General features: G+C 42.6%; 1 protein-coding gene across 1 annotated transcript in view; it reads right to left on the minus strand.

Annotated features, from left to right (window-relative positions):
- The window catches only part of L2hgdh (L-2-hydroxyglutarate dehydrogenase), a 40,230-nt gene that overhangs the window by 13,004 nt on the left and 15,211 nt on the right, over positions 1-12,015 (minus strand). The window contains exons 5-9 of the mRNA XM_032907867.1: positions 8,388-8,550; positions 7,139-7,173; positions 3,685-3,852; positions 2,757-2,914; positions 1,152-1,283 (exon numbers count right to left, since the gene is read on the minus strand). Of these exons, the coding sequence (XP_032763758.1) occupies positions 1,152-1,283; positions 2,757-2,914; positions 3,685-3,852; positions 7,139-7,173; positions 8,388-8,550 (656 nt within the window). The remainder of the gene's footprint in view (positions 1-1,151; positions 1,284-2,756; positions 2,915-3,684; positions 3,853-7,138; positions 7,174-8,387; positions 8,551-12,015) is intronic.

Genomic DNA, 12,015 nt, shown 5'->3' on the forward strand with positions numbered 1-12,015 from the left:
AGAAAAGAAAGTCTTGGGGTTGGGGATTTAGCTCAGTGGTAGAGCGCTTGCCTAGCAAGCGCAAGGCCCTGGGTTCGGTCCCCAGCTCCGAAAAAAAAAAAAAAAAAAAAAGAAAGTCTCAATATTTTTATCCCTTCCATTTCAGGTGAGTCGAAGAGATGAGAAAGGAAATATGAACTGGGTTTTAATAGTCCTTCTAAAGAGTCCATCAGAATGGCCTCAGAATAACACATGAGAGAGACATTTAGAGCAGGAAGATCCCCCCACCCCCACCCCCACCCCACCCCCTTCAGGGAGGCAGCTGACATGACTGTCGCTCTCTGCTAATACACAGTGAAACTCACTGACATTGCACCAGGCTGCTTTCAACAGCTGCTCTGAGCATCGTGGAGGGTATGTTATTATACAGAATGAGTACCGCGAACACTGTGGATTAGGCCTGACAACTGGCATGGGCACTAAAAATATCTCCCGGGAAGACACACACACAGGCTTGATGAATTCAAGATAATCTCCACATCAAGCCTAAAAAGTCTTTAATTCCAAGAAGAAAACACCACAAAGTTTTCCTGATACCCCTGAAGCAGGGATTTAGATTGACTAAAGCCAGGCTATATCCTACTCCTGTCTTACAAGCAGAGTCGAACTGGATAGAAGCACAAGTAGAGGGGGGACTGGAGAGATCCCTCAGGGACCAAGAGCGTGCACTGCCCTGAGTCTGAGTTTCCCAGCATCAACTATGGCAGCTTACAACTTCGCACACCCACTACCCCGCAGACATACACAATTAAAAACAAAATTAAAAATTTGAAGTAGAAAAGATGAAAGACAAGAGGTTTGTGTCTGAAAGGTTTCTGAGACTCAATCACGGTGGCACACCCCTTTGAACCCAACTCTCAGGAGGCAAAAGAGACGGAGCTCTGAGAGTTCCCGGCAGTCAGGGCAGACAGAGAACCTGTCTCCAAGCAACAACAACAGGAACCGGATGGTTATGAACAACTGAGGGCTATGACACAGAAATGCAGGAGGGACGCAAGCCTCCTGGGGAAGAGCGAAGATTCCGCGCTATCCGAACAAGGCCGCGCCATCCGAACAAGCGCCACCACCAGCCAGGCCGCCCTCACAGCTCCCTCCCTCACCACATTCCTTACCGAAGTACATCGTTGGTGGTGATTTCAGGAATGAACTTTTGAAGATGCTTCACTGTTTCACTGAGAAAACAGGCTTTATATATTTCGCTAGCTCCATAAGAGAAATTCCGGAACACCAATTTAATGAAACCACTAAGAATGAAGGGGGAAAAAACCCTTTATGAGACTTTTTATAAACAATCAGAAAAGTTATACAGTAAAGGAAACTTTTGGCCAATATAAGGAGAAGAATTCATTCATATTCAAAATTGATAAGGAATGTGATTTCAGAGCAGTAGTCTGTGAAGCTTGCTAACGTCAAGGCTTTCTAATGCTTCCAGTACACTATGTGGGACAGCCATCCTAGTTTAGTCTGGCAGAGGTACAACATTCTAGTAGTTCTCAAGTGAGATTCTGTATACATGCTAAAAAGTCCAACCTAGCCCTCTGATACAGAGTCTGCAGGGGGTAAAGTCCATATATAATTTAAAATGCTTTCCAGTTGTTTGATATAAACTCTGCTGAAGAGGAAGATTACTAAAAAGACCAGAGGGCTGGGAGAAGGCTCAATTGGTAGTGTTTGCCATGCACACATAGGGAGGTGGATGGAGGAGATCCCTGGGGTTTGCTGGCTAGCTAGTCTACTTGAATAAGTAAGCTCCTAGTTGAGTGTCTCGAAAATAAAAACAAGGTGGATAATGGCTGAGGAGGATAATTCCTCTAGGCTCCAGCCAACAGCTACCTAGCAACAGCTTACCACCTGCCAGGTACAAGCCAGGCACCTCTTCTTCCCTAGTCCCTCTCCTTCCCTCCCCCTCTCTCCTCTCTGTCCTTCTCTGACCCCTCCCTTCTCTCTGACCCTTTATCAGCTCTCCTTCCCTTTCCCCAGTAAACTTCTTTTGTTCTAGGCCTATGGTATGGTAGTGATTCCTCAGGGCAACACCTTGGCCAGGCCCACTGAGATGCTCCCTCCCACTGCATTATACTGCCATTTTATAAAACACAAAACACCTGCCATCAAACTATGGCCTACATATACACATGCATGTGGCACACCCACAGACATGTGCGTGCACACAGGAAAAAACAGAATACTTCATAAGGCTATTTCTTAGAACAGTGTCATAGTCTAAATAGTATCAACCTTAGATTTACCACACACACACACACACACACACACACTCCATCTCATCAGTAATTATCTAATAGCTTACAAAACAATGGTGACTAGCTTGAAATGATCTTTTCAAAGTAGTTCAGGGTCTTTTAGCAACATTTAAGATTGGACTACCAGATGTAGTCCTTGGCCTTACTTTCTTTTTAGCTAAGACATTATCACCCTGGTTCATCAAAATCTTTGTGAGATAGTTAAACATTACACTTGGCATGAAACATAAATAATCCAGAGGGGAAAACCCTAGTTAGTATGTACAGGGTTCTATTTTCAATCCTTAGCATCAGAACCAAATAATCAAACCTATGCTTACTACAGAGAGATCTTAATTTGGAATAGTAAAAAATTAACAGAAGAATAGCATATTTAAAGGTTTAGTCTATCAGAATATCAAAAACTTCTAGAATTAAAAAAGTAAGCCCATAAAATCTTCCTAAAGGAAGCATTGTTACCTTTTGAGAATTACTTCCATAATATCTCTGGCATTGAAGTCAAAGGGGCTGTAGCCTTCCCGTTTAAAGGCAAGCACTGCATTAGGCCCGAGCCAAACAGAGCCATCCAGCCTCGGTGTGAAGTGAACGCCTAGGAACGGAAGCCGGCTGTCCGGGACCTGCAGATTCCACACAGCAACGAACGGTTAGCTCAGTTCACACTCCACTGTATTGCGCACGCAAACATCTAACTGGTGATGTAAGAGAACTCCTAGACATCTGTATGCATTGCGAGCTGCATTCAGATAGAAGTTTCTATTGACACATGTTCTGTTTTAAAATGCCAGTGACATTATTATATATTGTTCCACTTATCCATCTTTCTGGGAAAGGGGGGAAAGATGAACTTTTCTATTCATATTATTAGTTCTTTCGCCTATAAGAGAGGTCTGTGACTGGCAGGCAAATCAGGTCTGCCAGGAAAAAAATGTACACATTTATAGTATAGGCCCAGTGAAGTGAGAATCCACAGAGGAATTCCGTCATCTGGTTCAGCAAAACAGTCCCTGGTTCTCTCAGGGACTTGTTCATCAGCAGGGTAGATGCAGGCAGGAGAGCCGGTGCTTCATCTACACACGGTGACTCTGGAGCAGCCATAGCTCTCCTGTTCCTAGTACACTGGAGAAAGTTCAGTGTCTGGAATGTGCTGCTCTCCCACAGAGAAGGCAGGAGCTGCTTCTTCCTACTTCCAGGGTGCACTCGTGCTTTCGGAGACATGAGACCCAGAGTAGAAGGCGGCTTTAGGGACGGAACCACAGCAAACAGATGATATTACCACACCCAGAGCCCTGAAACCCTCTCTTCCAAAGCAGGCCAACATTTTTATTTTCATTTCCTTTGTGCCTCCAACCAGCTTGATGAGTGAGGAGACAGAAGTATCATTACCTACCGGATAAATATTTCCTTTTACAAGGTAGCCCTTTTCTGGCTTTAACACCAGGTAATCTCCGCGGAATGGGACAATTTGAGGGTCAGGATTGCAGCCACTCAACTCTGAAATACGGTCTGAGTAAAGACCGGCACATGTCACAACATATCGACACTGAATTTCCTTTCCCTGGTACAAAATAAAGGAGCATGGTTAGTTTCTAAATATGAGGAAGAAAATATGGCAGCCCTTGTCTATGTGTGAAGCCTTAAAAACCCAAAACCCTCCAACTGAATGCAGAATTAACAGAGGGTGCAATACAGGAGGTGAGTAAAGGAAAGCTGGGTTTAATCTACAAACTATATGCATGTATGGACACACCACACACATCCCATTATACAGTTGATATACGCTAACTAAGATACTTTCCCAGGGGCTGGAGGTGGCAGGCAGATTCTGTGCATATATATAGTATTAGGTCAAAAGGGGAAAAACAGATGCTAAAAATAAGGATAAGTAGACATTTTTTCTAAATGAACAAATTCAATGTAACTATCAGCAAAACTACACCCGTCTTTTGTAGAACGTACAAAAATGAATTTGAAGCTACATATGGTGGTGAATTTCTATAATTTCAGAACTCGAGTATCTGAAACAGAAGTGAGTTCAAGGCCAGCCTGAACTGCACCCCAAACACCAGACCAGCCAGGGCTACTTAGATAAGCAAGATCTTATCTCAGACACAATTTTAAAAAATTTTGAAATGGAGTTAAGATTTAAATATAAAACCTCTGACTACAGAATATAGAAGATGCTCCCTGACAATGGCCTTGTGACAGTTTTTGTAGGCGGGGCACCACAGACACAAGAACAAAGAAGCAAAAATGAGTAACCAGACTACACCAGATTCAAGGTTTCTCTGCACAGCAAAGGAAAAGGTGCAACAAACCATACACCTGACAAAGGTCAATACCCAATCCATAAAAGGAACTCAAGAACTCAAAGGCCAGAAAGCAAACGACCCAGTTCAAGCTGGAGAAGGGAGCAGGATGGTGGAGGCACAGCACTCAAGCAGCAGAAGCAGGTAGATCTTTATGATTTAACGCCAGCCTGCTCTACAGAGCTAGGTCTAGGACAGCCAGGGCGAAACAAAGAAAACCAACAACAAAACAAACAAAACCGGGGAAAGTATCCGGGATAGACAAGCTTTTCAAACACACACATAATTACCAACAGATACTGAGAAAGGTGCTTGACACCAGAATCATTAGAGAAGTGAAAGCTGAAACTCTTGGAGCATGGCACAGTAGTGCATGCCTTTAATCCAGCATTTGAGAGGCAGAGGCAGGAGGCAGAGGCAGAGGCAGAGGCAGAGGCAGAGGCAGAGGCAGAGGCAGAGGCAGAGGCAGAGGCAGAGGCAGAGGCAGAGGCAGAGGCAGAAGAGGCAGAGGCAGAGGCAGAGGCAGAGGGAGAGGCAGAGGCAGAGGCAGAGGCAGAGGCAGAGGCAGAGGCAGAGGCAGAGGCAGAGGCAGGAGGACCTGGTCTACACAGGAAGCTCCAGCATAGCTAGTCCTACAGAGACCCCTGTTTTAAAACAAACCCTAACCAGACCAAACAAACAAAGCCTCAGGATATTCTCATATTTCTTGGGAAGGAAATCATTTATCTATATATTACCCAATTATTTTTTATCATCATTATCATGGGCTAATCATATTCTTTCAAAGTTCTTCTGTTCAAGTTCTGTTCCCATTAAAGAGGCAATTAAAGTGGGATGAGGTCACATGGACTGACCCATCTTTGACCCAATAGGATTAATTAATTAGTACCCAGGATCAGACGTGAGGACAAGCCACTTGTTTCACCTGGCCCCTTGGAAGCCCTAGGCACTACCTCCATCTACCTAGGTTCAGCCTCCAGCACCTCAAAAGCAGTAACACAGGAAACTAGGAAGAAAGATCATACCAGAAACTAACCCTGACAGCACCTTGGTATTGGCCTTCTAGATCCTAAAGTATGAGTAAGTAACTGTTGTTCAGGTCACCCAGTTTGTGGTGTCTTCATGGTGGCCTCTCCTGTCCTCCCACTGTCTAACACAGGATCTCTCGACCTCAGCACCACTGCCATTTGAAGCAGGATGCTCCTCTCTTGGGAGACAAGGAGGCTGTTTCCCAAACTAAAGGGTGTTTATCAGCATGCCCAAACTCCATCCACTACATGCCAGTAGCCATGACCCTTTATCCAGTTCTGACAACCAAAAAAGTCTCCAGGCACTGTGGCTGGGAATCAAAATAATCTCCAGTTGGGACTACCAATCTCGTGTAAGATGTTTAAAGTGATCGCCTTTATATTTCAGCACTTAAGGGTCTAAGAGTACAAGTATAACTCATGATGAACCAGTTCTAAATGATCTAAAATCTGTGCTGGAGAGTAAGCATGTTTCATTCATATGAGGAATAGCTACATCTTATTAGATGAAAACATAGTAGTTTTGCCCCTCCGTGTTTTTATTTGTCAAACCTAAGTACAGTTTAACAGAGGCATGTTGTCCTGCATCTGCTGGGCATCGAGTGATAGTAGACAGCTGCAATGTCCACTTCAGCAACTGACTGCTCAGAATGCCAGAAAGCCTGTGACCCACCAACTTCCTTCTACCCCAGGTATCCCCTATCCGTTAAGGCTGAATGCTTTATAAATCCCGTATCACTTATGGGTGACTGTGCTCTCACGGATACCTGCGGGTATAGAGAATCCAGTGCCCTATGGGTCTCACTTTAGACTCCGAAGCCTGGGGGGGAAACAATCATCTCCCTCTGCACAACCTGTGCACACCTCCCCCAGTCTCCGAGTTAGTGTTAAGTGAGTGTGCAGCAGAGTGATAAAGTACCTATCAGCTGGCTGCAGGGAAGGCTCAGTGCTGACGGGGACTGACTGTGCTTGCAGGGGACCTAGGCTCAGTTCTTGCGCCCACATGGTGACTCACAGTCTTCCTCACAACCCCAGGTCCAGGGAGCCAATGCTCTTACAGTTTCAGAGGGCACCAGGAACACACACCATGCACAGACACATATGCAGGCAAACACCCATACATGTAAGGTAAGATAAATAGTATTTAAAAATCCCAAAAGACATGCAAGAGGGGAGACTGACGGAAAGAGGCAAGTGTGTAGTAGGTTTGACAAATAAAAACGGGGAGGGTGAGGATGATACAAACACAATAACGAAGCTTGTTACTATGTGTAATTAATACATGCTAATAAAAGACAATAAAAAAACATGTGGTGACCAGCTCCAAGGAACCACAATATAGGTTGTGCTCTGACTCTCACATGTATATACACACGTGTACATGCACACACGTGTATACACTTGAATGTGTATACACCCATAAGCAGACATACACAAAAACATAGCAATCATTCAATAATTCAACTTAACAAGTCAATGAAGGTGAAAACAGCTCATGAATCTTTACCTTACTATTCTTGACAGCGATTGGATATTTCATCCCTGGTAGAGACAAGCGAATTAAGGAAACTTTTATTTGAGCAAAAGAAAGATGTCATTATTTAAAATATTATACTAGTGACAAATTTAAGTGATTGTTTTAATTATATTTTAATTTTCATTCTGAAACTTTTTACCAAGTAAAAGACTAAAGTAACCCATATTTGACAAAATATAAAATGCTGGAAAGTTTTAGGTGGATTTTTAAATTCATTTAACACACATTTTCTGGCAACCGTAGCACAGACGCCTGTTTCAACAATACCATACTCTGCATGTACAGAATGCCATCATAAATGAATTTAACTTAGTCCTCAGACCCAAACCGTGGGGTATTAAACACAAGGTGGCCTTGTATCCAAGTGTTGGTAACCTGATTCTTCAGTTTGGGTTGCTCAGAGAAGCGAAAGTTTTACAACACAAACAATGAACTATTTATACATTTGTTCGTACTTATTGATGCAATATTAACACCCTATAAAGTATACCTACAGAAAAAAAGATTATCTACCTATACCATGAATGTGACTTCTGCTCCCCACTTACAACATTTGTAGTTAATAGCGTTGTTCACCATCTTGGCGTGCAGAAGGATGCTAGGCAAGTGACTGACAATGCAGACCTCCTCCAAAACCTGCTCGGGAAGAACTGAATCCTCCCTCAAATCGTCTCTCAACAAACCGAAGGCTTGTAAGCCTCATTTGACTAAAAAAATATGCATCCCAAAGCAGGATAAAGCAGGTTTTAGCTACAGTCTAAATGGGGCACAGGGTGTTAGACTGAGAATGGTTGAGTCTTTTTATGATAGTGGTCTGTAGTCTGAAATTTGAGTGTGTTCAAAGATAGCCAACCACTGACTATTCCCTAAGCCATATCCCCTGACAGCCTGATTCAGGACGTCTGATGGCACTAAAACCTGTATTTATAGCAAGTGTTGCAGAGAGAACTGTCTGGAGGCCAACTGTACTAACAGTCTTGGCTGTTCAGATTTTTGTGCCAGTCAGATGTCTACTCAGTGCCCAGTTCTCTCAGCTCACAAAAATCTAGGACTTCTGGGTCTGCTCTGTACAGTCCCACCCTGTCCTGTCTGCATTCACCTCTGGCTCGGCCCCACTTTGGCCTGGCTCCAACTCTCCTACAAGCACTACCCAGACAGGCCAGCTCTACTTCATTTTCAATTACCACACATATTTTGTAGGAATTCAGAGACAGCTTACCATCCTTACTTCCTGGAGGGTCTTCTTTAGCTATTCCAATATCCTTTACCTCGAAATCTTTCAAGATAGAGCCACCTGCTTCTTGGAAATCCTGGGCAAATGACAACGCTACCTGTTGGTAGTTCACAATGCCAGTGTACGGACAGTCAATAGCCATTAGACCCTAGAACAAACATAAAAAACCCCAAATGATAGTCAAAAAGCAATGAAGTTTGCTTGCATCTACATTTGCTTATTCTGATGAGTAACCACATTATCCTTGACTGGCAAAAATCTGATAGTGTCTTTAAAAAGTTACAGAAGGGGTTGGGGATTTAGCTCAGTGGTAGAGCACTTACCTAGCAAGCGCAAGGCCCTGGGTTCGGTCCCCAGCTCCGAAAAAAAGAAAAACAAAAGTAACAGAAAAGTTTGCTCTTGTTATGTCTAAATTTGGTCATGAACACATACACAAATATATGTATATATTTGTGTGTATGTATACATACATATGTGTGTTCATGATCAAATTTATGTATATATATCTATGTATGTATGTGTGTGTGTCTACTCGAGGACAGAAAAAATACTAGCTAAATAAAAACATCTCACAACCTGTAAACAAATTTTCATTTATTAAAAGATAAAAGATGCTTGATTTTCTCTTTTTTCTTTTTTTCGGAGCTGGGGACCGAACCCAGGGCCTTACGCTTGCTAGGCAAGCGCTCTACCACTGAGCTAAATCCCCAACCCCAAGATGCTTGATTTTCAAAGTTGCCCCAGGTTGCCATCTTTGTTTTTAAGATTTATTATTACCAGGGCAGTTCATTTCTCTCTTTGAGGTGATTCCTATCTGATTCCGAGTTGAAGTCTCCAAACGTTTAACAGACTCTGATGAAACCTTTGCAGTGATGTCCACACCACTCATAGCCAGGGAAAACTCAGTTGCTCTAGCTCCCTGTCCACACTATGTGCCGGGCACTGCTGGGATCTGCTGCAGGTCTTCTCTCTGAGACCCAAAATAGGGAATGTTGGTGTCCCTAAGCAAATGTGATGGGAGATGAGGAATGTTACATGTTACATGACTAATTCAGTTTCACTCCTGTAATAAGAGAAATGAACTGGCTTTTGTTGATTTCTCTGTCACTGAAGGCATGGATTTATATCTAAATCCACGCTTTTTTATTTATTTATTTATTCATCCATCCATTCATTCATTCGTTTTGAAATATGTGGTGAATACTATTGGCCCTTTCCATTACTGGAGAAAAGAAAAAGAACAGTCTACTTCACAGCACATACAGAGCAGGTTCTGGTGCTAAACTTTACACTGAACATACACATCAATTTTCCCAGTCACCTTTCCTGAGAAGCTAACTAGTTCTCAGATCACTAATGCCCAGAGCTGAGTGCAACTAGTCATTTTTGAGTATCTTTTTTTTTGGTCAACACTACATTGTTGTTAACTTTAAAAACACTATCTGAAATATCACTTGAAATATTTCAGTAGTATATTGACCCCACCCCTTAAAAGCTTTTCACTTTCCCACCCTTCCCCCTCCAAACGATGTTTCCAACTGACTAGGTTGGACAAGGGCTCACAAAACATGGAACATTTGGCAAACCTCACCATTTACACCACCAGACTTGATTCTAGAACATGAAAGCCTTTGTCAGTTAGGAAATCACTCTTATTTTGATGTGTGGCCAGATGTGAGACTTACTGCTCAACAATCTGTACAAGTTAACAGCTACACTCAATCTTAACCTACAGAAAGGATTCTGGGTGCAACAACCTTGCAAGGTAATGTGTCAAGAGTTTAACTCATGTAACTTAGCATAACGACTGCGACAAGGGAGGGATAGAAAGGTCTGCACATGTGCTCCACTCTGAGTCAAGCGTTCTTTACAATCCACACACCCTCCTTCCTCACTCTGTACTCCTGGTACCCGCATAAACCACTCAAGTATGTCCTGAGTTGCCGGGGGCCAGCCCCAACATTGGTCTTCTTTCTTGTTGGTTCTTCCTGAGGCAGCGGAGGGGGAAGAGCATTGGCTGAGGGTAAGACTTTGTCTTACATGATATTTAGGGCTGCTGTATAATAATGTTTACTTATCTAAGTCTAAGTTACTGTGTTACTGTAGCTGATTTACTTATCTATGTCTAAGTCACTGTGCTCTGCTACTGTAACTGACCCGCCTTCTGTGTTCCTCTGAGGCCAGAAACTGCAGTCTCTGGCATTTAGCACCTCATTCTAAAACAGCAGGAGATAAAGTTGAGGATTACTTGCTGGAGCCTTTTCCCTTTTGTCCCTATGCTTCTTCCTTGTCAGGCTAGGGGGAAGTTTGGAGCAATAAACTTCTATTGAACCAAGAGAAGTGAATAGTGCTTGCAGAAGGAAAAACTTTTACATAGCCAAATATGCATAAACATATATAATTTCACACACGGATTCAATAAATGCTCATTGATACATTTCCACTCAAATTCAGCTGGGCCCGGCTTACATACATTATCACAATTACATTCTTACATACATGCATACATTCTCACGATCACATACTTACACACACATCCATACTTACATATGCATATGGAGCAAAAGACCAAGCACCGGTGCAGGAAGAACTCACTCATTCTGGATGACAGATGAGCTCCAATCTTTATTACATAGAGAAAGAAATAACTTCTACCCTTTTAATGCTAAGTGAATTAAACCCAAGTTTGTAAGAGAAAAGGCGTGTTCCTTTTAATAAGACTAAGCCTGCGTTGCTATTAAGAAATGACCAGTCTGTCCCAGGTAAGGAGAAACCTGCCTGCACCTCTGCTCTCTCCAGCTTCTTCTTTTTTCCTCTTTTCCTCTGCATTCTGCATATTGCTCTTTTATGTTACCTACAGTCTCCAAGTTATTCCTCTCTGCATTTCTTCTCAGCCCAGATCTTTGTAGCTCAGTTCTACTTAGCTCAGTTCTCCTTAGCTCAAACCTGACTCCCGCTCAGTTCCTCTCCAGCTCAGTCCTTCTGTGTTCTGTCCCCTCCAGCTCAGTCCTTTTCTCTCTGTCCTTCTGTTCAGTCCTTCTCTCTCAGTCCTTCTGTGTGTCTTCTCTTTGTCCTCAGCACTTAAACATCTTTCAGAATACATGATCATGTGTTACAAAATTCATCACAAGTTCATATGAAAGATCAAAGCATAAATTGAAATAAAAGTTTACAACCAAGAATGTTTACATGAATATCCATCAGGAGTAACCATTCATCACCAGTGTCAGCTCTACAGGTTCACTGAAGGTCTAAAACCATAGTTGTTAGTGAAGTTATGTATAGATAAACCCAGTCAATATCTTATCCTCTGTCCTTGCACCTGTAACAAATCGTTTGTTCTCTATTTATGACCCTTGATAATTGTTTTACAACTTCTTGGAATGTGTTCTGAGTAGGAGAAAGTCTGGTTGCTATCTAAGAACAATTAACTGGTGACACCTGGGAGACTGGCAGAGTTCTCACTGCAATTCTGACTACAGAAAGAGACTTAATAGCAGTCCTACTATAAAAGAGCTTAAAAATCACGTTATAATTCTAGGAATTCTTATAGGATCATAATAAGACTTAAGAAGTCATCTATTTGTCTATATAGCATCACTATAAGACAGTA

This window comes from Rattus rattus, chromosome 7 (assembly GCF_011064425.1).
Source record: "Rattus rattus isolate New Zealand chromosome 7, Rrattus_CSIRO_v1, whole genome shotgun sequence".
Taxonomy (NCBI): Eukaryota; Metazoa; Chordata; class Mammalia; order Rodentia; family Muridae; genus Rattus; species Rattus rattus.